The sequence below is a fragment of the Patiria miniata genome, unplaced genomic scaffold (assembly GCF_015706575.1).
Source record: "Patiria miniata isolate m_02_andy unplaced genomic scaffold, ASM1570657v1 HiC_scaffold_27, whole genome shotgun sequence".
In the NCBI taxonomy this organism is placed as follows: Eukaryota; Metazoa; Echinodermata; class Asteroidea; order Valvatida; family Asterinidae; genus Patiria; species Patiria miniata.
Genome location: NW_024037066.1, coordinates 569,032 through 596,698, shown reverse-complemented (window position 1 = coordinate 596,698; position 27,667 = coordinate 569,032). Strand labels below are relative to the sequence as shown.

General features: G+C 41.0%; 1 protein-coding gene across 1 annotated transcript; it reads left to right on the top strand.

The window, feature by feature from the left end:
- Positions 1-1,517: 1,517 nt before the first annotated feature.
- Positions 1,518-25,503, top strand: LOC119734542 (G-protein coupled receptor GRL101-like). Its single transcript, XM_038208079.1, has 3 exons — positions 1,518-1,570; positions 24,090-24,167; positions 24,365-25,503. The coding sequence occupies exons 1-3, from the start codon at positions 1,518-1,520 to the stop codon at positions 25,452-25,454; spliced, it is 1,221 nt and encodes a 406-aa protein (XP_038064007.1). The 3' UTR covers positions 25,455-25,503.
- The last annotated feature ends 2,164 nt before the right edge of the window (positions 25,504-27,667 follow it).

Here is a 27,667-nt window from a genome sequence, read left to right as displayed (position 1 = left end):
CTGTACACCCGATCCCCGGTCAACGTGACCGTCAGTGCACGGTGAAATCATTTTGTGCCGGCGTATCCCGTAATTCAGCCACGGTGACGCCTGGCGCAACTCTGCACCGAGATTCGGCCCGAAATTTGGTGGATGGTACCCCAAAGCAGGCGGTTATTTTCTGGCACTCGTACAGACAGGAGCCCTGCTGTTTTCCTCGCCCTCGTGCGCACGAGACGAAAGCAATTTTTAAAGTGTTTTATTTTGTGCCCCCCAAAAACCACTAAAGCCAGAAAATAATGCATATGACGATTTTAGGGATTTTTCATGCAACAAGTACAAATTTCCTTGAAATTTGCGTTCATGAACAAAACGACTATTCGGATTTTCAATTCCAGCAAAGTATAATCAAATTGCTTTCTTGCTTTACATACAAAATGTACAAATTTCCACTGTCACTTTTCGTAAATAAAACAAATAATGCAATAAACGTACAATAGCTCAAGCATTAAAATTCACTAAAGTAGCAGTCTGGCTGAGCCCTCTCCTTTGGCTTCTCCATATCGGTAACTTCACACCAATAATTTCTCAAAATCATCGAGGCTGGTCTCTGCCCTCTCCTCGGAATCTCATCTCAGAATCTGCTCCATTCCAAACTCTTCTTGCTTATAAACCCCGAGAGAAATATTAAAGCGATGCCACATGGTCCAAGAATTCGGTATGCATTCACAAACAAACTAAGTATTCGACAATCAAAATGATGCAAAGTATAAACACGCAACTCAATAAACCTTTTCACTGTGAAATAATAATTTATGCCCTAAAAATGGTTTTGAGGCAAGAAGCGAAATCGGTCCATTATAAATGTACAGCGGTACAAACAAACAGAAAAGCTCCTGAAATCGTCATGGGCATTACTTTCTGGCCAAAGTGGGCTTTTTGGGGGTCAAAAACAAATCACAACTTAAAAAAATGCTTTGTTCCCGAGCGACTATGAGGGCGAAGGGAATCAGCAGGACTCCTTTCCGCACGTGTGAAAATTAGTAACTGCACTTCGCGGTACCATCCACCAAACTACGGGACGAATCGCGCTGCTGAATCGCGCCGGGCTGAACCGCCGGCTGAATCACGGGCTGCGCCGGCACAAACGATGTCGATGTCACCGTGCACGAACCGTCACTTTGACCGGGCACTGGGCGTACAGGCCCGGCGGGCGCCACGCGAAAAAATCACGCTGCGCTATATCGGTCAGTGGCAAAAAGCGGCAGCATTCTCGATCCCGATATTTACAATTATCTCTTTCTTATTATATAAATAAATGTAGTGGTCGGCCCTGCTGTCTTAATAAGAGGGGAGACTCGTCCACCAGTTAAGGAGGATGGGAGGCAATCGCTAAGCATGGACAATCATCAGACGCTTCTCATCGGTTTCTGTCATTAGTTGATTTGGTTGATTTATTGATGAGTGATGAAGCTCAGTTGAGATACAATATTTCAATAGAAATATAAAAAAACCGACGTCTTCAAATCTTTGCTTAAATGACTTCAAAAGCAGCTATGCAGCACTTCACTCCAGTTGCTGGGCTGTTCAGGTACGGGCCTTCAGGTTTTTAGTTTGCAAAAGAAGGTTTTTGACGTGAATCTGGCTCACATCATGCAACGGCATTGTCCGAAGAAAAGGGAAAAAGGACGTGCAAATCCTGCACGTAGGCCACTTACTTCCGAAAAAACCCGAAGAAGTCCGAAGCACAAAAACCAGATTTACTTTAGTAAAAGATCACATTTCTGGAATGATTTAACATTATGAGAAAACTATAAATGTATTCTGCAAACTTATACCTGCCCAATAAAGTAGTAGGAATAATGTTTGAGAAATTATAAGAACGTTTTTGTTGTTACTATGTAGTTTCCGAACGCACTTAGCAACCACGAGTCAATGACGTCATCAAGCTTGTGGCGCGTACGTACGTTTTTAAAGGGGAATTCCCAGATCCCGACATAAAGAAATAAACAAAACAAAGCCCAGTGAATGAAAAAAAAGAAGAATTTAACAAATATTTTCCAAAGTTAATTATCAAATTGTATCTTTCAATGGTGATTGACGACACTGATGCCACTTTTTTGGCGCATTGTAAGGGTTTTGGGGCTTGGTTTTCATATTCCTCGTTCATATCAGAACTCTCTATACCATTTTGGGAAATGGTTAGGGATAACAAATTATCAGAAACTTTATGGCCAGTTTTGTTTTCATCTCGAGGGGGCACATTAATGTTCGAGGGCCACGAGGGGGCACATTTATGTCCGCAAAAGGGGCACTTGGGTAAATCTGGGTGGGGGAAGTCCCCCCAGCCCCCCCCCCCCCCCCCCCCGGTTTCACCGCCCCCGCGCTGACCGGTATATTTAGCGCAGCGTGATTTTTCGAGTGGCTCCCGCCGGGCCTGTACGTCCAGTTCCCGGTCAATGTGACCGTCCACGCACGGTGACATCGTTTGTGGCCCGCAGCCCGTAATTCAGCCCGCGGTTCAGCCCGGCGCGATTCATCACCGCGTTCAGCCCGTAATTTGGAGATGGAACAACAAAAATTTTGGACCCCCAAAGTGGGTCAAAAAAATTACGGCGTGGGGTTCGGGGCCCGCTTAAGGGCCCCCGAAAATTTTTTGGATTCTAGATGCTCTGTGGTGCGATCTGGGGCAATTTCTGACCACTTTAACCAATGTTTTTTTTAGGAAAAGATGGTGGTGTGCTCATTGCCTGCCTTTATTGCGATGTCACATAAAAATAAAATAAAATTGGTCTCTTTTTTTGGGGGGGGGGCATGGCTCCCTTTGCCCCCCCCCCCTGGATCCGCCCTTGCCGGCAAACCGCTGATCTGATTGAGTCAAAAACTAAAATGAAAACTGGAAGGAGGACGAGAGATGATAGGAGGGAGTGAGGTAAGAAGGTGTATTACTGGAGCACTTATGAGGTGTAGTGAAAATTGCTAGAGGGAGTTAGGATTCTTCCATCGATGTTCAGTAGCGATCACAAAGAGGTGTGACAAGATACGTGTCGTGGCTTCGTACGTGTCGCTAAAACAATTAATTTACGGTATCGCTTCAACTGTCGCCGGCTCCTGAGGCGATGATGCTGCCTCGGCCCGTGGCTCATCATCGTTGCATTACGTTGCTCTCTGTCTCTCCTCGTTCATCACATATGCATCACGCGCAATATTAACGGAAATTGTTTTACCTAAGTTTGTTGTGTGTTTCTTCAACGCCGATGAGCTTTTTGGTCCGATGTTTTTCAACGTGCCGTTTCTCTCGTTGTAAGTTGACGCAGCCGCGCCTTTTTTTTGTGACAATTTGGGCGGGAAAGACCATATAGATGACATGTCGATATTCGGCTGACGAGTTTGGGTAGCCGGCGGGTTCGTTTGCATTCGTGATATTGACTTGTGTTTCTTTGTTAACGGTTATTTTTTGGAAGTCCGGACAACTCGACAAGCACGTTCTGGTGATAATATTGTGCGGATGGCGTTTAGGTTTCGGTTTTAGGGCAGTAAGTCCAATTTAAATTGATTGTACGTGCCCGACTTGAATGTGTTTTCTTCTGTTTATTTTCAATTGACTTATATTTACTTGTCTTTTATTTGAAAATAGATTATACGATTTTTGAACGACAACTTTTTCCTTAGTGCAACCGTAAATGCTCTATTATTTCTGCCTTCGTTTTAAGGTTTCCACACCAGGGTTTTTGCTGTATTTCGGTTCGTTGTGAGCACCTTAATATATTTATGCTCTCTTGTAATTGAAAGGTAATAAGAACCAATCGATGTCAGGTTATTTGTCCTGATAGTGTCAGTTAAACAAGGATTCTAGATTGCAAGATCATGGGAAAAACATCAAAAATTACTTGCCGTTTAACACATTTGCAACAGAAAATCTTTTCCATGCATGTTATAAATGATCGGGTACCATTGAAGTAGGGGTATGCCTACCACTGAAGTCGTTTTCTGTTTACATGGAGATGTGAAACCGATTTCTCGCGTGAATGTTCGTGAAATCTCTCGAGATTGAAGTGGAGAATTTTGCTGCGCCTTTGTTTTCAGTGTCTTGACACTTTTTCTTGCTGTTTTCACATTGGGCCAACTTTATTCGTGTGGCCGTGAAGGATAGACAGTCCATTTCGTTTTAATTTTCAAAAATAGTTTTTTAATTAGTGAATGACTGACGTCATTGAATGCAACTGTCTAAAATGTGAAAAAAAGTCTTGGAATTCTATTTTTTTTATCTGACGTACTAATAAATATTGTATTTATTAACAAGAATAACTTGCATGGTTCACTTAAATATTTTTTGCTTTCATAAAAAAAGGATGAAAAATTAGTCATAAAACAAGTTTGACTATAATGATCTATTTCCCACAAAGATTCAATGATAATTGATGTCTGTTCATGAAAGCTTCTTTCTCCTCATACCTATTGCGGTAATTAATTGTATTTTTATTATTTTTTTTCATTCTGATTCGTTTTTTTAATCAACTTTAGGACAAAAAAAACACGAAGACTACAGTATAACCGCTGAGCCACACTCATGAGTTGTGCACAAGGGCGGATCCAGAACACAATTTTTTTGGGGGCACCCCCAAAAAAGTGGGTCAAAAAAATTACGGCGCGGGGTTCGGGGCCCGCTTAAGGGCCCCCGAATTTTTTTTGGATTCTAGATGCTCTGTGGTGCGATCTGAGGCAATTTCTGATCACTTTAACCAATGTTTTTTTTGAGGAAAAGATGGTGGTGTACTCATTGCCTGCCTATATTGCGATGTCACATAAAAACAAAAAAAAATGGTCTCATTTTGGGGGGGGGGGCCATGGCCCCTTTTGGCCCCCCTGGATCCGCCCTTGTTCGATAGTGATTGACGACACTGTTGCAACTTTTTTCAGCTGACCAATAATATATAGCGCAGCGTATTTTTTTCGTGTGGCTCCCGCCGGGCCTGTACGCCCAGTGCCCGGTCAATGTGATTGTCCATGCACGGTGACATCGTTTGTGGCCCGCAGCCTGTAATTCAGCCCGCGGTTTCGCCCGGCGCGATTCATCACCGCGTTCAGTCCGAAATTTGGAGATGGAACACCGAAGTGCACAGTTACTCATTGTCACTCGTGCGGAAAGGAGCCCTGCTGATTGCCTTCGCCCTCGAGTGCTCGGGACGAAGGCAAATTATTTGCTTACTTTCTTTCCTACGTTGTTTCCAATAGTAAACCCTGGATAGGAAACTTCCTTCCTGCATCCTGATTCGATACCGCAATTGGCTAGAAATGGATTTATATCGTGTACTTGGTGTTGTTATTCACCGTCGTGCAATACGTGTTTTCGCGATCATTCGTCCACGCCTTCTCGAAAATGCCTATTCATTTCCTTTCCAGTTTGTTAATATTAATATGAAATGTGATATTTACTGCATGTTGTCTCGTTAAGATCGTAACAGTTTAATTAAAATGAAATCATGTTTTCGTAACTCACGCCATGCTCGCGCTGCGACGAATTGATTCTGTTTTTACCCCAGACACCTCATACAAAAACATGCACATGCAAATGATCCAATACCAGGGTGAGAGAGCAGGTAGTGGTGGGCGCGTACTGCTCGACACCCTGTGGACAAGGTTGATGACATCCCCACTGGAGCCGACCACACATTCTTAGGCGGTTCAATACTTTGATAAAAAATGTTTGGGCGTGGCAGCCCAAAGAAATTATAATTTTGTATCTCAACTGCTAGACGTGTGTTCAGCAGAAACCACAAAAATCCCTGCTACGTAAACTAAATTCGTGTTTGTCATTTTAAACAGTAATTTCGTTCCAAAATAATTATCACCTTGTGACACGTGGCCAGCGGTTTCATTGGATGATTCATTAAAAAAAGACAGTTGTGTTGTCAGTCAGTCAGGAGCACAATAACGTATTCCAATAACGAATTGATACCAAGGTATTAAATAAGCATTATTACTTAAAGTAGATGTACAGGGTTTATCATCCCCACCCCAAACTAAGAATGAGTAAGTTCTTGAAAGTTATGAACTTGGGCATTGTCAGTAAGGTTGGATCACCGCAATTGCGTCCATGCCGTCATTTATGACTAAGAATCATTTATTTCAGAACAAAGACTAGAATTCTATATTGTCGTTGTTCCGATTCATTGGTAAAATGAGTTGTCAAGTGTCGTCGTGTTGACGTCATCATCTGTTAGACGACACCATCCTAAAGGTCAATTTCTCAAAGTCGTATATCTACAGAACCACAAGCCGCATTGGCTTACAACTTTGTTGGTGAATAGTCGGGCACGAGTTCAAAATGAACAGTGGAGTGACGTCATGATGACGTCTTCAAGTGATTTTAAACGGATTTCCAATCTTTTTTATAATTGTTATGAGTTTAAACAAATAAAGAAAAATACTTTGGAGGCCCGAATCAGACAAAGGAAACATATTTTGTGACCGTAAAGAGGATCCGACTAAAAATAAGCAAAATAGAATCGCAATTGCCAACCCGGGATTCGCACTCCGGACCGTTCGTATGCCAAGCGAGAGTCTTAACCACAAGCCAACGCACCTTGCACGACCGCGCGCACTGTAAAATGGCGTACGTAATGATACACCCCAGATACCTGCGCGATAAACATTAACTGTCATAGATCCCTGTGATAATTACAAGAATGTCCACTTAAAAAAAACACAATAATTGGGACAAATACTCCCGACTCTCCAAGTACGGACGTATTTCGTGCACACATCATAGTAAAGTTATTTTAAAAACCTTTCATAATCTGTTCAGTTCTTAGACGTTTATTGGTCACTTTCGGGAAACATTATCCATCCAGAAATGATCACCTCTAAAAGTGGTCCAAAATCCCATCGCCATTCTTCGCCCAAAGTAGCCCAGTTAAAGGGTCATATTCTTTCCAAATTTCACAACGGTAGGCCATCGACATCACACAACGCACGGCAGCCAACCTTCTGTTTCTTAAACCCTCCATTTGTTGGCCTTCCAAATGCTCAAATAACAGAAAAGTTCATTTTTGTGAGTAAAAATAAACCAACAAATCATCCAGAGCCACGAATCACACGAAGACAAAAGATTGTTGTGACCGGAACGAAGATCCGGCGACAGAAAAAAATAGATAAAAGGAACACATAATCGTAACTGCAAACCCGACATGCGAACTTGGGACCTTTCGCATCACCTTCCTGTTCAATGCACCGTGACTTGAAGTATATAGACTCCAAGAACGATATTTTAAGGGACGGTCATACATTTTGGCTTTTGATTTATATTTTGAGTTATTACACAGACAATTTATATGCAGGTGTAAAATCTTGGCGGTTGCGTCCCGGATGAAAAAAAATAGAAATAAAATGAATAAATAAACATTTGAGTGGCCATATCATCTCATCCCTCCTAAGGGATCGTTGCCCACGTAGATTAAAGAAATTGAATGGAAGTAAATTGATTGAGGCTTTTTCAAAAATTAATTTCAAACAAATGATAACAAATGCAGGTGTTTTAGGTAACAACGATTTTGCAGATGACGCCATAGATAATGTTACACAGCGCACACTGTCCAAGAGTGATGATTGAGAACGCACCTGTAGTGCTGCAGCAGTCCACGCCGTTGGTATAGGTTCACGTTTTGGACCCTGTTTGTTTCAAGGGCGGATCCAGAACACAATTTTGGGAGGGGCCAAAAAAATTTTTTGGACCCCCCAAAAAGTGGGTCAAAAAAATTACGGCGTGGGGTTCGGGGCCCGCTTAAGGGCCCCGAAAAATTTTTGGATTCTAGATGCTCTGTGGTGCGATCTGAGGCAATTTCTGACCACTTTAACCAATTTTTTTTTGAGGAAAAGATGGTGGTGTACTCATTGCCTGCCTTTATTGCGATGTCACATAAAAAAAAAAAAAATGGGTTTCGTTTTGGGGGGGGGCCATGGCCCCCTTTGGCCCCCCCCCCTGGATCCGCCCTTGGTTTGTTTTTGGATTCAGCTCGTATAAACTCGAGGTCATTCAAGGGCGGATCCGGAATTTTTTTTTGGGGGGGGGGGGAAGGACAAACAAACCTTTATTCCCCGAAAAATGGGTCCAAACATCACGAAGAGGCACTAGGAATCTTCATGGCATTGGTGCATGGTCGCGCAATTTTAATGCTACCCTCCGAGAATCTCATTTTCTCATTACTCAGTCTTTGCGGGTGTCAGTTGTTTCTGCGACTTACCCAAAAAAAATAAACTAAATAACTACAACAACAACAAACAAACTAAACAGAACAAAACAAAACACGCGAAAAATCAGGCTGCGCTATATCGTCCAGTGGCAAAAAGTGGCAACATTCTCGATCTCGATATATATGATTATCTCTCTTTCTTATTAAAAAAAAAAAAGCAATAAACAAAACAAAATATTTCATTTTTCAAAACACATACAAGCCAAAGTCGGATCGACAAGAAACTCGGCAGACACTCAGAGGTTATTGTAATGCAAAATCTGAAGTTACGTCATGATGGCTGATTTTTAACATTAACATTTACATTTTTTTTTCTGCTTCGGAAATTTCGCACTGCTTTTTATCGGATCAAGTCTAAACTTGAACACAAACCAAGAAAGCATTATACGTGTGATCGTGTTTAAGTGTCGTCGTGATGACGTAATTATACACGTATGTCGGGCGACGCCATGCTAAAGGTCAATTTCTCAAAGTCGTATATCTACAGTACGTACTTGGAGAGTCGGGAGTATTGTAGTAATGTTTTTTGTTTAAGGTGGACACAATTATCACAGGGATTTATGACAGTTAATTGCGCAGGTATCTGAGGTAAAGAATGTTTGGGCGGCTTGACTAATGATAAGATGTACATGTTTATGTTAACATGCAGGTGTACGTGTATCATTACGTACGCCATTTTTCATTGCGCGCGCGGTCGTGCAAGCTGCGTTGGCTTGTGGTTAAGGCTCTCGCTTGGAATACGAACGGTCCGGAGTTCGAATCCCGGGTTTGCAATAAGAATGAAATGAAGTAAAGAAATTCCTAGAACGATATTAATCAAATAAGGTTTTGCCCTTCACCGACGTTTTTTAAACACTGTATACTCAGTGTGTAACCTCCCAAGTGAAAGTTGGAAAAAATCCCTCGGGTGGGACTCGAACCCACGACCTCCTGCGTTCTTATTATAAGAACGATATTGACAGGCATGTTCATACATTTTGGCGTGTGATTTATATTTTGAGTTATTACACAGAACATTTATGTGCAGGTGTAAAATCTTGCCAGTTGCCTCCCCGATGAAAAAAATAAAAATAAATGAACATTTGAGTGGCCATATCATTTCATCCGCTCCTTAGGGATCGCTGTCCACGTAGATTAAACAAATTGAATGGAAATTAATGCAGGTGTATTAGGTAACAACGATTTTGCAGATCACGCCATAGATAATGTTACACAGCGCACACTGTCCAAGAGTGATGATTGAGAACGCACCTGTAGTGCTGCAGCAGTCCACGCCGTAGTAAGGTTCACGTTTTGGACCCCGTTGTTTTTGGATTCAGCTCATTCGGACTTGACCTCCTTTGTACTTGAGCATGCAGGGACTTTAGCCAACTAGTACAAACTGGAGGTCATTCAAGGGCTGATCCAGAACCCTTTGGGGGCCAACAAAAGTTTGTTCCCCTTAAAAGTGGGTCCAAAAAATAATTCTCCCCTTATTTATTATAAAAAGCAAGGGCGGGCACTAGGACTCTTCGTGGCATTGGTGCATGTTAATGCAATTTTAATGTTGCCCCTCCCAGAATCTTATGTACTCAATCATCGCGGTTGTCAGTGTTTCTGCGACTTAGGCCTATAAAAGAAATAAACCAACAAAACAACAACAACAAACAAACTAAACAGAACAAAACAAAAATAGTTCGTAGAAAAGCGTTCGCGGAAAAATTGACATTGAATTTTAAAGGGTGTCAATCGCGTTTTCAAAAAATAGTGGGGGACATACCCCCTTGATCAAAAGTAGTGCTAGCGCGAAGCCCTTACGGCGTGGGGTCTGGGGCCTGCTTATGGGTCCGAATTTTTGGTTGAATGCTAGACGGACTGTGGTGCGATCTGAGGCTATTTCTGACCACTTTAACCAAATTTTTTTGAGCAAAAGATCATCATTTAAACATCATTATCGAGTTTGGAGTAATTGAATCAGCTACTGAGCTAATATAGGGGGACATGTCTCCCCCCCGTCCCCACCGATTGACGCCCACCGATTGACGCCCATGTCGTTTTACATTTTGGACATTACAGTAATCCTGACTCGAGAACCAACAATAATGATGTGGCAGTTGCGGCAGGTGATGCAAAATATTCTTGATTTATATCCAGTATTATCAACAGAATAAGATGCGTTAATTGCTTTTGTTGAATTTTGCGGGTGGTGTACTTGAGCACGCCTGGATTAAGATAAAGTCGAGGTCATTCGAACTTCAACTCGGACTTGGGCTCGTTAGTACTTGAGAACGCCTGGATTAAGATAAAGTCGAGGTCATTTGGACTTCAACTCGGACTTGGGCTCGTTAGTACTTGAGCGCGCCAGGAATAAGATAAAGTCGAGGTCATTCGAACTTCAACTTGGACTTGGGCTCGTTAGTACTTGAGCACGCTTGGATGATAAAGTCGAGGTCATTCGGACTTCAACTCGTCCTGAGCTGAGGTATTTTGGAGTTCCCTTTTTAGGACAACTCAATTGACAATAACGAATATGCAACTTTTATACAGCATTACCACGAACAACTGCAACCCTCATAAAAACACTATTTTTTTTTTAATTTTTGAGTAAGATTTGAGGCTTTGCACGGTGGAGATACTAATAAATGAAAGGTTTGCGGAAACACCATGGGCGAATAATTCTCTTAGTTAGGTAGTTATTCGCACATGGTCTTTCCGCATGTTTGATTTTTGTTTTCCCCCCAAACACGTTCTCCCTGCGGATACACTGGCATTATCGAGTCCGATGGGGAGCGGGAACCATTCTACCCTGCGAGAACTGAATGATTGTCGGGCCCCAAATAATTTAAACTGGGATTGTTTATAAAGATTGAAGAAATATTTAAGCGATGCCACATACTAAGGTCCAAGAATTCGGTATATGCTTCAAAATATGACCAAAAAAATATTCAACATTCAAATGTTTGCATAAAAAGTATAACCACGCCACCAAATAGACATTTTCAGTAATAAATTATAATTTATGCAAACATGGGTTTAAGGGCAAGAAGCGATTGCCGCTGACCGACATAAATATAGCAGCGTGATTTTTCGTGTGGCTCCCGCCGGGCTTGTACGCCGAGTGTCCGGTTAATGTGACTGTCCATGCACGGTGGTGACATCGTTTGTGGCCCGCAGCCCGTAATTCATCCCGCGGTTCAGCCCGGCGCGATTCATCACCGCGTTCAGCCCGTAATTTGGAGATGGAACACCGAAGCGCACAATTACTCATTTTCACTCGTTACTAATTCTTCGCCCTGGTTTGCTCAGGACGAGGGCAATTTTTTAAGTCTTCAATTTTTGCATCCAGACAAAAGCGAGAAATCCTTGGAGAATTTGTGAAAAAAAAATGACCCAAAAGTTTGTACCCCTGTACCTTTCCTTGCCTCAAGACCATTAATGCGCATGCGCATTATCTTTGACATCCCAACTGGAGCAGACCACACATTCTTAGACGGTTCAATACTTTGAACAAAAAAATGTTTGGGCGTGGCAGCCCCAAGAAAATAAAATTTTGTTTCTCAACTGCTAGACGTGTGTTCAGCAAAAACCACAAAAATCCCTACCACGTAAACTAAATTCGTGTTTGTCATTTTAACAGTAATTTCGTTCAAAAAAAATAATCACCTTGTGACACGTGACCAGCGGTTTCATTGGATGATTTGTTTAAAAAAACAAAATTGTGTTGTCAGTCAGTCAGGAGCACAATAACGTATTCCAATAACGAATTGATACCAAGGTAATTAAATAAGCATTATTACTTAAAGTAGATGTACAGGGTTTATCATCCCCACCCAAAACTAAGAATGAGTTAGTTCTTGAAAGTTATGAACTTGGGCATTGTCAGTAAGGTTGGATCACCGCAATTGCGTCCATGCCGTCATTAATTTTATGACTAAAAATAATTTATTTCAAAACAAAGACTAAAGTCCTTTATTCACGTTGTTCCGATTCATTGGTAAAATGAGTTGTCCACTCAGACATGAATTACCGAAAAAAATATTTCTGACCAATGAAATTAAATGAGTATTTTTCCTTGCCAAAATGCATATATGTTTACTCCAATGTTTAGCATGGGCGAAGACGAAAATCTTGTTGATATTAGAAGTTTGCCGGTGAATGGATTCAATTTGGGCAATCACATTCATTTTGAAACTTCACTCCGTTCTAAGTACACTGTAAAAACTCCCTGGTCAAAATTGACCCAGAATCTGCGTCTATATCCGCACAACCATTTTCAAGGTCAAAATTTACCCTTTTCTGGTCAAAATGAACTTTTTTTCGGGTCAAAAATGACATTTCTCTGGATCATTTTGACCTAGAAAAGCGTCATTTTTTGACCCTGAAACGGACTGTGCAGATATAGACTCATATCGGGGTCAATTTGACCCCAGAGTTTTTAGATTGTATGATTTTATGATTGTATGATATCTTGGTCCAAGGATGGAACGGATACACTGGAGAATAACCACAGCTATATAAGAGAAGTGCCAACCTAATCCAAACACACCAAACAGCAGTTTATATACAACAAATTATATCATGCAAACCAAATGTTTGTCAGTTTGCCTCTTTTTGGATCACTCATTGGTATATTCCTCGAATGAAACGTATGCCATCCTTAATTGGGGGGGGGGGGGGGGGGGGGGAGCAAGCATAAGCTTTTAATCGTTCAAGCTCATTGAGTATACCCCCTCCCTAAACCCCCACCTCCGGCAAATTGGATAAGCTCTCCATGATGAGTTGGAAATAATAATATAAATCATGCTTGTATTTTTTACTCTAAAATATTCAATAGACATAAGACACAATGACGTCACGCTTTGGTTACAAAGTCATGTGCGCTTTCCATTGGAGCTTGGTGGATCTCTTCCCCGTAGGAAAGCGCATATATATGACTGTAAGCAAAGCATGACGTCATTACGTCTTAGGTCTATTTTCTTGAAATCAGCAAGTTTTAAGACAATATTAAAGATGTACTGTCCGAGCTGTTTAACAAATTCCTTTTTTTATCTTTTTTATGTATAGTCATCTTGAACCTTCTGTTCTAACGATTAAAATTTTCCCTTATTTTTGACAGCTGCAACCCCCTTGAGAAAAGGTTTTTGGATCGTGATTGCGCACAAACAGATCCGCCCTGCCAGCAGACTGGTTGCCTGTCCCCATAATTGTGATCGTTTCTGATATAGAGGCGGGAACCAGTCGACGAGTGTCGGGCCGCAAATAATTCAAAAGTGTGAAGTAAATATTCCAAAACTATTTGGTGTTTTCTTGTGTTGATGCTCGAAAATGGCCCGGACAGAACATCTTTAAAAAAAAAATCTTGGTATATAGACAATTATTTTGCTTATATCTTGGGGCATAGCTCGAGCCGGGTTGCAATGGAAGTTCGTGCATGATGTCACACTGATCACTGAAGGCCGTGTAAAATATCAGTCTGACTTGGGACACAATGACACCGGTCACAAAAAGAAGAACATTCCAATCATTCAAAGATTGACCTCATACGAAGTTTCATTTTGTGTAACGAGATGGATACCATTTCTCACCTTGAGATTCTACAATCCAATCAACGATGACATTAATGTTGATTCTTTTTCGTTTTTGTGCTGTAACAGAAAGCCTAATGCCTGGGTGTATGGACTTCCACACCGATTCCTATTCAACTTTAGTTTTCTGTGCTGGTGATTGGAATCTTGAAAGCATCCACAGCATCGACCATGGAATACAACATATGTAAGAAACAAGCCTATAGTTTACATGTTTGATGAAACATTTCGCACACTTAAACTGTTAAAAAAAAATACTGTTAAAGTGAACTGTTATTTCTTTTATTCAGTCATTTGTTCTTCTCATACATAAATAACAATGACAAAAATCGAAAATAATTGGTAAAATTAATTTCCTCTGCAACACAATAACGGAAGACAGTAATACCAGGATTTTCAATGAGAACCAAGAACCGTCGTGTGCCTGTCAGAAGGGCGTATGCGCCTTCACGTGCGAACGCGAAATCACCCAAATCTAGTAGACTGTTTGCAGAACATTGCGTCTATTTTAATAAAATTTCAACATTTTCATCAGAAATTAACTCAATTTTTTTTCAAAAATTGTGATTCATACGTGTGATAAATTTAAAATGTTATAATACGCGCGGGAGATCATTGGATTTATAATTCGCGTGGAGCTTGGGAACCGTTGGAGCTTTTCAATGCAATTTTCTTAAAGTGGTTTTTTTTTTAGGTCAGAACGTTCGTATGCTTTTCTCCCGGGCACACGATGTACCCAATTTGACGGATTGAGATAAATTGTGTGCATTACAATTAAAGTATACATTAAATTCGCGTTTAAAAATCATGGTCATCAATGTTCAAAATTGAATACTAGGTTGATCCGAAGCTGTGGCCAAGATATTATGGTCTCCTTGCGCTGTTTGCAAAGTCGGACAATGTCCAGCGGTTTGACTCTCGTGAACTTTTTCCAGCCAGTGCAGGTACATGAGTCGCTGTCGTCTCCTGCTCGTTTACCCTCGATCTTTCCATTGAGGGCCAAATCTTTGAATTTTCCTTTTCGAATGACTCGTCCCAGGAAGTGTATAAGTGTCGGTTCAAAATGGTTGCCATCAGCTACCAAGATCAGACGTGCCAATGCGTTGCAGAACCGCCCGGTTGGACACTCTGTCGACCCATGCAGTTCGCAGCATCTCCACAAAAGCCAGGGAAAATAGGTCTGGTGATAAAACGCACAATACTTGCCTCACAACGCTCTTTATCTTCACATACTTCACTCAAGATGCCATTCGGTCTTACTGTCTGTTAGGAGACTTCCTTTTATCATGTTCTTAATCAGCTCTATGCACCTGTCTGTCAATGCAATATCGAGTGCGTCGATAAGCATTTCGACCAGGGGTTCATGGCGCACTCAGTCGAATGAAGATTGCGTTTCGCGTGTCTTTATCCGGTGTGAAGCCGTACCGCTCTTCTACGGTTCTCCGTTCTCGCAATCTGTCCAGCATGATACGAAGGACTAGTTTCAGGAAATGACTCATTAAGCTGATCGTTCGATGTCGTTTGCATTCCGTTACTCGCGGTTTTTCTTCGGAAAAATGATGTACACAGATTTGCAAATCTCATGGGGAAACCGACCTTCGTCGTAGATTCTGTTTGCAAGCCGCGTTAACCGATCGACACCGATGTCACCCAGTACGACGAGCATCATCTACGACGACTCCATCTTAACCAGCTGCCTTGCCAGTCTCCAGCGCCTTCGCTACCTCGTCCGTGCACCCTTCCGAACCGTCGGTCTCTCTCCCCTGTTATCTGCGAATAGATCATCGACTTTTGCCACCTCATCAGGATCCCCTTCTGTTCCACAACTATGATGCCGTCCTTCGCCTCGAACAGCTTCGCCTTTTCTTCGCCCGTCACCTGCCGAACCGTATCGTGCATCTTCTGTGGGTCTACTCGTTCAACCGCTTCGATGTCTGCACACCGGCTGTTGTAAAACTCTTCTTTCGCTTCTCAGCAGAGAGTACGGATTTACGATTCCGGCGCCGTTTTATACTCTGTTCGTCCATCAGCTCCAATATCCGATGGGACGTCATTCAGTTGTGATTTGCCGCCCTGATAGTTCGCAGTAGCACCTGATCAGCGGCTTCTGTAAACCGGTTGAGTGAGCTTCAGGAAATCTTCTTCTAGCTCGATGGTGTTGGCATCACACTCCTTAGGTTCCATCCTGTCTCGGACTTTAAAGATATAGTCCATCATTTGTAATTTGTGCATTTTGTTCGTTTAAAGCAACGAAAGTGTTCAAAATCTAATGAAGGATACTGAACAACTTACCTGATGAAGCTTCAGCTCAGCTTCAGCAAGGGCGGATCCGGGGGGGGGGCCAAAGGGGGCCATGGCCCCCCCCCCCAAAAAAAACCACACCGAAACCAATTGGGTTTTTTTATGTGACGTCACAATAAAGGCAGGCAATGAGTACACCACCATCTTTTCCTCAAAAAACATTGGCTAAAGTGGTCAGAAATTGCCTCAGATCGCACCACAGAGCATCTAGAATCCAAAAAAATTTCGGGGCCCTTAAGCGGGCCCCGAACCCCGCGCCGTAATTTGTTGACCCACTTTTTGGGAGACACAATTTTTTTTGGCCCCCCCCAAAAAAATTGTGTTCGGGATCCGCCCTTGAGCTTCAGCTGTATTTTCCGAGAAAAACAGCATTCTAGGCTCTCAATATTAAGTCAAATGTTTTGAATTGCAGCTTTACGCAATGTCGCACACTGATCCGACGAATTATAGCAACCGCGCGCGCCTGTGCGTCGTGCCAATGCTTGCGCGCGCTGCGCCGAATAACAAAACGAACTACTAATTTAAATTGTCCTACGGTGCGTCTTGGAAAGGCCTTCTTTCGTTGATTTCTTCAAAATGATAGCTTGCCAGAAAGATTAATTTCACAGGGAGTTTAGTCCACTTACTATCTTTCAACCAAGTATGTTTTTCAACAATAATACGCCAGTTACTTTTCGGATGGCTGCAAATGATGGACTATAGCTTTAAATCAATTATTTCAGTTTGTTGTTTACTAATTACTCATTAAAATAATAACTACCTAATGCAAAAATGTACTCAAAACTTTAGCTTGGGCGTTATAATCCAACTTGGCATGGCTTTGGCTATGCTCATTGCAAGCTATGTTTTAAAGATTTGAAATTTCATTGCTATAGTTAGTGATGAAAAATCTTTGGAATGACTAATTATTAATGGACAACCTAAGGTACCATTAATTGGCATACCTCCTTTTACCGCACTGTCCACAGCTGCGACAGCACATTCCTCCGACAGCTTAAAGGGAAGATACAACATTTGCAAACATCACAAAACGAAATGATCAAATTATCGCAAAATACCTCACTGGATTGTCAAGAAATGACAGTCTAAAGCATCCTGTAAAATCATGTCTCCTGGTGTGCTGACATTTTCAAGAAAAATGGTATTTTTCCAACGCCGACCAGCGTTGGAGAAAACTGGCTATTTTTCAAAAATTGCTCCGGAATTTTCATAAATCGTTATTCCGCATTTTCTTTGCAATTAATTACACACCTGTGAAGAGGTACAAGTCTGCTAGACTGATTCTCTGACCTTACAATTCCCCAAAGTCTATTAATTGCTCCGTTTCATCTTAAGTGGAGTCAGGGAACTAGACTGCAAGAACATGATTGGTTTTCTTGGTTTTTCCAGCATCTACAAGCCCAAACGTGAAAAAAAGTCATTTTAACAATATTTGCTATAATATACTAATCCTCCAAATCCATTTATTTCTGAAAATTGCAGCTAAAGCAAATGTTGTACATTCCCTTTAACTCACCACTTATTCAGCAAACTTGGAAAAAGAGGTTTTTTGGTCTTTGTTTTGCAATCAATGGTGTACAATTTTTGCACATGAGCCCGTTGTTTTTGGATTAACTTTTTTTTATACACCCTGAACATCGATACGCGGTAGTCCGATTATGTCTGGGATGTCCTGCGTGACCAGCAAATCCCTACCGGGCGAGGCAGCTCCGATGAAGCGGCCTGGCTTCCCTTTACGCCGTTGTGTCTGCTGTTCGAATAGGACGCCGTGGTCATGTTCTTGGGGAGAATACAGAGGTAGAATCCCCAGCTCCCTTCCTCCGAATGTTTGAAGACGAGTCACTACCTCAACCCTGGACCGTACGTATAGCAATGTCCGCTAACTGGACCGTTGAGTGCTGCTGTTGGTTTTGCCACGTTGACCCATCCGCCAGAACCCTCATCGAGGTGTGGTTGGCACATCAAGTTCTCATCCGTCTGCCTCATGCTGCTGCCCGTGGTGGTTGCTTTTAACCCCTAGCTGGGGCGGGTGGGGGGGGGGGGGGCTTAAACTTTACTGTCGCACACCTGATCGCCATGAGCCTCTGTGCTTAATTGAAACCAGGGGCCCCCGGGCTCACACCTCAGCCACGTCCGTGTAGATTACTCTTAAATGGACCCCCCCCCCGCCCCCACCTCCCCCTCGCCCCCAGTGTTGGGATATATGGAATGCAATAATGAACGCATGAGTGTTATAAATTGCACTGCAAATGCAAGTGTAATACGTGTGTATCGGAATGGGACAATTATCTAAATCAATTACCAATCCTGTCCAACCCACCAATGCATTTTGTTATCGTTCCACGATTGTCTACAGGATGCTATATGACGGCAATATCTCACATCTGGAGCCAGGCATATTCAACGGATTTTCTCGTCTCGCATGGATGTAAGTGTTTAGTACCAATTATGGGCGTTTGCGTTTGTGGCTTAAAAGACCCGCCCTGTGAGTAGACTGGTTCCCGGTCCCTACGTTATGGATCCTGTTATGGATGTTTCTAGATTAATTGGTCTTAATGGGTTTTGTATATAGATATTCTCTGCCAAGTGGCACATGATAAAAAAAGCAAATGAAAGGCCCAATGGGTCCCTACGTTATGGATCCTGAGAGGAGCAGGAACCAGTCTACACAGCAAGAAATGAAATACTGACAGGCTTATTTGTAAAAACTAAACGAACTCAGGCCGATTTTTATAGGAAATAATTTTGTATTGCACGGGAAAAGGCAATGACAAAAGGCTATTTTATTCAGGGTTCTATTCGAAAAAAAAAGCCACTTCAATCTGTAATGGATTATGTAAAGAGTAACTTTCACCACGTTATGGCATGACTCGGAATGATAAAAGATGCGTTCCTTATGCTATTTTCGAGTTTCCCCACGAAAAATATTTGTTATTTTTTCAATTAATATTTTTCTAGCAATATAAAAAGTTACTCACTTTTGAAAGAGATATCGAACAACGAAATCCACCCATGATTAGTTATTCAATTATTTCTTCACATAATTCGAATTATTTTCGGATCTCGCAGGGCGGGCTCATTATTTTATGCGCAAAATGAAAACCCGGAATTCCGTCACCCAAACCGGATTTTTTTTCCGCTCGAACTAATTATACACATTGAAAATTCGTCTGGAGGGGAAAAAAACCCTTGTTTAGGTGCACGAGTATAATGCAACTTTATCTTTGCCAAGTAATATTAAGAGTGTTCTTCCCTATTGTAATATAACTATTTGGTACAATATTTCAACTTTGCTGTTCTTCATTTGATTCGACAGTGCCTTGGTGAATCTGCCCCTTAAGTCGATTTCCGCAGGTACATGGAATGGACTCTCCAATCTCCAACAGCTGTAAGTTTGGATCTGGTTCGGATATATCCAACATTACACTTTATTGTCGTTGTTAATGAATAACTGATGCAACGAATATTTTTGTAAATTGATTTTAAAGTCGTTAAGATATGTTAGTGGTTTAATCAGAATCACACAAAGATGACCCTGTCCGATGGAATTTCATTCCCTGTAGTCTTTCGTGTAATTGTTCTTGTGCTATTCCCCTCAACACATTTTCAGAGTCACGGCAGATATAAGCAACAAAACACACACACAAAAACCCAGTTCATTACAATTGGTTTTTAATAATCAGGTATTCATTTAATTTGTCCGATTTTTGTCTTTATTACGCGTGTTCTCTTTAGTGCCAGCACTGATATGCTTGAGTTTATTTTGGGGTAATTAACTTCTTCCGCATAATCTTTGTTTATGTATTTATAATTTACTTTGCAACACTTCCTTTGATTTAGAATATTCTAATTCAAATGTTGATTTTTCACGAATTAATCGTAACGCCCTATTTTGTGGGAGAAATGAATAAATTTAAATCTGTCCAATGTTTCAAAAAAATGAATGGGAAATCTACGTTCATACCGTACAGGCAATTTAACTGAATTGCAAGCCATTTGAATGGTATTCAATCTCACACTAAAAACATATCAATCTCACAATAAAAAAGCTGTTTCAGCAGCAGCAAAATTGGATCATGGGCAATGTCTTTACAGCTCCTTTTTTAAGTATAGTTTGCAGAATTGCAGTTGTCGCTAAATTACCTTTACTGATGTTTCTACATACATGTAATGCACACGAACCACACGTCTTAATCGGTTTTGTATAGACATTCTAAGCCAAAGGGCACATGATAAAAAAAGCAAATGAAAGGCCCCAATGGATCCCTACGTTATGGATCCTGAGAGGAGCAGGAACCAGTCTACACAGCAAGAAACGAAATACTGACAGGCGTGTTTGTGAAAACTAAACTAACGAAGGCCGATTTTTACAGGAAATAATTCTGTATTGCGTGGAAAAAAAGGCAATGACAAATAGCTATTTTATTCAGGGTTCTATTCGAAGAAAAAAAAGCCACATCAATCTATAATGGATTATGTATAGAAACTTTCACCACGGCGTGGCGTGAATCAGAATGATAAAAGATACGTTCCCCATGCTATTTATTATTTTTAAATTGCTACTTTTCTAGCATCGTTACTCACTTTTGAAAGCGACATCGAACAACGAAATCCACTGATGATTAGTCATTGAATTATTTCTTCACTTAAATCGATTTTTTTTGGCTCTCGCAGGGCGAGCTCATTACTTTTTGCACAAAATGAAAACCCGGAATTCCGTCATCCAAATCGGATATGTTTTTTTCGCGCAAACAAATTATACACATTGAAAATTCGTTTGGAGAAAATAAACCTTCTTTAAGTGATCAAGTTTGATGCAACTTTAATTTTGCCAAATAATATTAAGAGTGTTCTTCCCTATTGTAATAAAACTATTTGGCAGAATATTTCAACTTTGCTGTTCTTCATTTGATTCGACAGTGTCTTGACGAATGTTTCCCTTGAGTCGATTCCCGCAGGAACATTTTCTGGACTCTCCAATCTCCAATATCTGTAAGTTTAGATATGGTTCGGATATATTCAAACTCTTGTTGTTGATAAATAGTTGATGTAACGAATATGCTTGTAAATTGATTTTAAGCTTGTTAAGATATCTTCGCGGTTTAATCAGATGACCCTGTCCGATGGATTTTCATTCCTTGTAGTCATTCATAATTATAATATATTGTGCTAGTCCCCTCAAAACGTTTTCAGAGTCACGGCAGATACTATGCAACAATACACACACACAAAAACCAGCTCATTACCATTCGTTTTTAAAACTCAGGTTTTCATTTTAATTATCCGATTTTTGTCTTCATTGCCCATGTTTTCTTTATTGCTGCACTAATGTGCTTTTATTTATTTTATTTTTTTTGGGGGGGGGGTAATCAATTCTTCCACGTAATCTTTGTTCATGTATTTTTATTTTGACTTTGCAGAATATTTTAATTTAGGCCGAATAAAAAAAAAACATGTTTCTCGTCCGGGTTTTTGAAAAAAATGAGGAAGCGGGGCTTTTTATTTTTTATTTTTTATTTTCTTCAAGTTGGCCGCCAGTTTAAAATTTCCTGCAACCGTTGGTGTTTCCACTGTTCAAAGACACTTTTAAAATGAAAGACAAGTTGGACAAGAGAACTGAACATATTTACAGTGTCATTTAGAGTTGTATTGGTCTACAATGAACAGTTTTAGATGCATTTGACTTTTTTGGTGGTTTTTTTTACTGCATTTTTCAAAAATAACAAATAATAAAAAAAAATCAATGGCGGTCTCCAGGAAGGAAGCGGGCGGGGACGAGAAACGTGTTTTTTTTTTTTTTACTTCGCCTTAATTGCTGATTTTTCACGAATTAATCTTAACGGCCCTCTTCGTGGGAGAAATAAATTAATCTAAATCTGCCCAATGTTTCAATAAAAACGAGGAGGAAATTTACGTTCATACCGTACAGGCAATTAAACTGAATAGAAAACAAATAATTTCAATTAGAAACAGTTCGTTTAACACAAAGAAACCTTTACATATTTTGCAGTGTATTTCAGCTTTGTTATAGGCCTATTCTCCTTTTGATTCGACAGTTATTTGGAAAATCTTCCCCTCGTGTCGATCCAGGCTGGCTTTCTTGATGGACTCTTCAATCTCACAAATCTGTAAGTTTTGATCGAATTTCTGATGTCACAAAAGATACTCAAATGTTTATTAGCATTGCAAGCTATTTTAATGGGAATCAATCTCGCACTGAAAAAGCTGTTTCAGCAATTCTTTTTTTCATTTTCGATCATGGGCAATGTCTCAGTTGTTGCTAAAATTACTCTTCCTGCATGACTTAAAGGGAATGTACATCATTGGCCTTTGCTGTAATTTTCAGAAATGAACTATTTGAGGGGTTAGTATAATAGATCACATATTGTTTAACTGACATGTTTAAAGTTTTGTGTTCGAAAATGCTGGAAAATCAAGAAAAACAAAAATGTTTAAGTAGTCTGGTTCCCTGACTCCACTAAAGATAAAATGAATCAATTTATAGATGTCGGAAAATTGTAAGGTAAGGGAACCAGTCTAGCTGGCCTGCTCCCGTTCATAATCATGTATCCAATAGCAAACAACATTTGGACTGAAAAAATTGTAAATTAGGAGCAGTAGTTGAAAAATAGTTAGGCCGACCACCGTTGGAAATGTATACAAAATTACCATTTTCTTGAAAATGACTTCACACAAGGTGCCATAATTTTACAGGATGCTTAAGACTGTCATTTACCAACATCCTAGTAAGGTATTTCGTCAGAACTTGGTAGTTTTTTTCTTCGATGTTTGCAAATGTTGTATTTTCCCTTTAACTACAGCGCGTCCCAAAATACCAGCAACTTATTTTTTGCAAGGTTAGCGTCTGCGCGGAAACACGTACCACCATTATACCATTGTCATTTTAAAGCTGGGAATTTTAACTTTATCCCTGACGAGTATTGGTTTGATATTTAAAAGAGTTTTAAAATTATTTACGTTCATAATAAAGGCATTTCGAAAAACAAACTCAACTGATTTCAAGGAAAATCGATGATGCGGTACATCAGATGCAAACTCGAGTCAACAAGCTGTAAAAATAACAAAAAAGCAGTTGATTTATACTAAAAACACATTGAACTTGAAACGACGAGCAATATTGTGAATTTATTTAAGGTGAAGCATAGGCGTGGATCGAAAAGAAAAGGAAACACAGAACGTAAAAGGCAACGAGATCGTCACATCATGAACATGATGAAGCATTTCCACATTTGAAAAAAATGCGCATGATTGATTTTCCTTGAAATCGGTTGAGTTTGTTTTGACATGCCTTTATGTGAAAACGAATAATTTCAAAACCCTTTGGAAAATCAAAAAATACCTACCAGGGATAAAGTTAAGATTCCAAGTTTTAATATGAAATAAAAAATAATGGCGGTACGTGTTTCCGCGGCGACGCTAGAGCCTCGCAAAAAATGTTGCGGGTGTTTTGGAACGCGCTGTAGATACACGTATTGCACAAGAACCACAGGTCGTAATGGTTTTGTATACACATTCTGAACCAAGCGGCACATGCTAATTTTTTTTTTTTTTAAATTACAAGCCCCAATGGATATAATTGGAAATTTGGATTTTACGTCCGTTTTGTTATCAGTAAGCTTTACTTCACCCCTCACAATATGTGCAAGGCACTTAGTATGGCCTACAAATATTTGAACTTATTTAAAAATTATTGCTATCATTTACAAAAATAACATTGATCCCAATTCCAGAAAATTGGTGAAAAAAAAGATTTCCAAAAAGATTTCGCAAAAGTTATATCTCAAAGTTAAGAAAAATACCTTAAATTAAATTTGCATAACGAGGCAAAGTCTCGACGGATCCATAGTTGAACAGATGAAATATTTAAAAGAGAATTAACGCCCCAGACAACTGGTTGCTTAGAATATGGGATTGGAGTATGCCTGTTTTAAGTGTCACATCAAGACCATGTTTCATTTCTGATCTTTTTCAGTGCACTGTTTAACATATTAGGCACTTTGACTAAGCTCGATAAGTTCGCCTCTGACGAGTTACCAGCCTTGCAAAAAGCGTAAGTCATAAAATCGATTTCAATAGTTTTATCAAACATAACATAGACGATGCTGCCTGGGGAAGTGATGTTCATCCCATACCAATTTCTTATCCAATTCACGACAGCGTCAAATGCTATGTGCAGTTCTGTCCAAACAAATCTTAATACATTGTGTGTAGTCTTCAATAAACTTTTTTTTTTAATTAAATTTTCAGATACGTTGACGACTACCGTCTTTGTTGTGCCTTGTCCAAGTTGCAGAATTTTTCTATCGAGCAAGATTGTTTGACTACAAAGCCTAAACCAGCTTTGAATCTGTGCGACAGCCTTATGCCAAATTTAATACTGCGAGCGGCGTTGTGGGTTTTGGGAATGAGCGCGCTTATTGGTAATTTCTCTGTCCTGATTTGGAGGCTTATGCAGAAAGGGGACGGAGGGGGTAAAAAGACACTCTCATTTATGGTTGGAAATCTGGCTATCGCGGACTTCATGATGGGTGTGTACATGTTAATCATAGCTGGTGCAGATCTTACATTTGGCGAGGACTACTTTCTTGTGGCTCCTGAGTGGCGCACCAGCGCATTGTGCAAACTTGCTGGAGTTCTGTCAGTTCTGTCCAGCGAGGCTTCGGTGTTTTTTGTGACACTCATCAGCGTAGACTGCTTCTTAGGCATTGTGTTTCCGTTGAAAAGATTCTCTCTGGGAGGAAAATCAACAACAATCATCATTGGTATCTTATGGTTTCTGGCACTTTGTCTGAGTATCGTGCCGACACTTTCATTTGGGTCTGATTCTGATATATATGGACTTTCGGATGTTTGTATCGGCCTGCCCCTTACCACTAAGGCATCTGATGTGATATTGAGAACGCAGACGGAGGCTTTGTCTTTGGTTGGGTACTTTGAAAGTGCCCACGCCACAGGTGAGAAACCATCTTGGATCCTGTCAATCGTTCTCTTCCTTGGGGTCAATCTAGTTTCTTTTCTTCTTGTCCTGTGTTGCTACGTCGCCATCTTCATCAGTGTCAAGCGCACAAGAAGTGCTGTCGGCGTGAATGCCCACAGGGAGCGTGATTTTAAAATGGCGGCCAAGTTGGCGCTGATCGTGATGACGGATTTCTGCTGCTGGATGCCTATAATCATCCTAGGGATTCTGTCTCAGACGGGAACAGTCACTCTATCCACCGAGGTGTATGCATGGGTTGTGGTTCTGGTTCTACCAATCAACTCGTCCCTGAATCCTGTCCTTTACACTTTCCTCACAGTTTGTTGCGCGACTAAACCAAAAGTAAAACACCGAAAGTGAATCAAACAAACCAAAATCACAACAAAGTTCAACAAAGTGCAGTGGCGGATCTACGGAGGGAGGGGTGGAGAAGCCGGTCTCTCTCCTCCTCCTCACCCCCCCCCCTCCACCGCAAAAAGGAAAATCGTGCGACATATACATATCTACTACCCTCTCCCCCTCCCCCCCCCCGACAGCTACACACCCTTCCCCTTGAGCCAGAGCTGGATCTGTCCTAGCCTTTAGTCAAGTCCCACGCGCCTATACCCGGACCATCCGGACACGTAACGCACCCCGGATGCTGGCACGTAAAAAGACTAGCACGAGCGGCGAAGCCGCGAGGGCCTTTACCATCTCGTGGAGAACGCTTATGTTTTTCTTTACATTTGTCTACCGATTCGGTAGACATGCATAATGCATTACCCGTTGTGAATTGACCAATGAAAATGCAGAATTACTAACGTAAATCAGCCGTCGTCTGGCGCCAGACAGCACGCGCGCCATGGCGCGCATGCTTTTGCTGGTAACCGCAAACCACCGTTAGATGGTTGGTTTATATTGCTTGATTTATATTACGTGAATAAATGAATAAGTGATTAGTTCCACGAGATAGTAAAGGCCCTCGCGGCTTCGCCGCTCGTGCTAGTCTTTTTACGTGTCAGCATCCAGGGTGCGTTACGTGTCCGGGTAAGCGCATGGGACTCGACTAAAGGCTAGATCTGTCCCAGCAAGCATACACATTGCAAAGGTTTGGCTCGAAGCATATTACCTCCGTCAAGGAGGTTATGTTTTCATCGGCGTTGGTTAGTTTGTTTGTTTGTTGGTTGGTTGGTTGGTTTCTCTGTTAAGAGGATAACTAAAAAAGTGAATGACGGATTTGCATGATTTTTTTTTTTTTTTTAGGATTCTTCACCATTTATGCGAGTATTTCTTTTGGGTGTACTGACAATATTGGCGGAGGTTTGCGCTCTCTGAGAGCTTTCTAATAACCAAAGGGATTCATACCTGGTAAACAAAAAACCACGAAAATAGCCGTGGCTTTGGGCTGTGCAAAAGCCAAGGCGAAATCTTACATTGGTATCGAGGCCCCAGGTATGTTTTATTTAATACACAGACTATTTTTTTTCCATCAATTTTTATGAAAATAGGACGTTCGGTTTCACGAAATCTTAAATTGATGAAAGTATCGTTCTGTTAAATTTAAATTTCTTTCACTGACTGAGGATACAGAAAACTGCTCATTCACATACTGTTTATGCTTAAAGTTGAAATAAAGACGATAATTATAAAATGATTTTCCCGAGTTTGCTTGACCAAAAGCTTACAGATATGACGTGTGCTGATCATGCATGATTGCGCAATCTTCCCATTTTATGCTACGCGTACGTGTGATTGGTGGACGAGTTTGTTCAGTTTGGAGGTATTTTCTGTCAATTTTTGCTGAAATGGGACGATCAAAGGTGTCTTCAGAAAACATTCAATGCGGGCGACTACACGTGAAATCAACAGCCTACCTCGTTCCCATGTGTCGCGCGCAGTACGCTCCCACCACTCCTAGCTCTCTCATGTCACCTGGTATTACATCATGATGTTCAAAAACCTTGCACATTTATGCAAATTAGGAAAAGTCTGGTGCCTTGGCTGTGCTTTAAATCAGTCTTTGTTTTTGTGTGCGGTGCATGGGGTAAAAACAGAATCAATATTCGTCGCGGCGTGACGGATCCGAAAGCATAACTTTCTTCAAAGTTAAAATGTTACAATCTCATCTGATAGCCATATATGCAGTCATGACTGACTCATTGTCACCCTTTTGATGATGGAGTTCCAACTCTGCCTGTCCAAAGTTGACCGGTAGGCTGAGGGCAGAGACATGCCTGTCAGCTCCTTTAATCCATCGGTACAGCGGAGTTTCTTAGCTGTCTGCCGCATGAATGACTGCTTTCAACATTTCCTTGAACAATAATCTTCTCCAGATTATCTCCTTCTCATCTTGAAACATGGCCCAAATGCTGCAGTTTGGTTTGTCAATCCTCTGGCCCACGGTGGTCGTATCGTCCCCAATCAACTTTCTGACGTAATCGTTTCTCTTCCGCTCCTTCCGTGATATTCTCAACATCTTCCGCTAGCACCACATCTCGAAAGCATTCATTCTGTTTCTGCCTGCCTTTCCAACTGCCCATGTTTCAGACCCATAGGTGGCAATCGGGACAACATGAGCATTCAGGACTTGGATT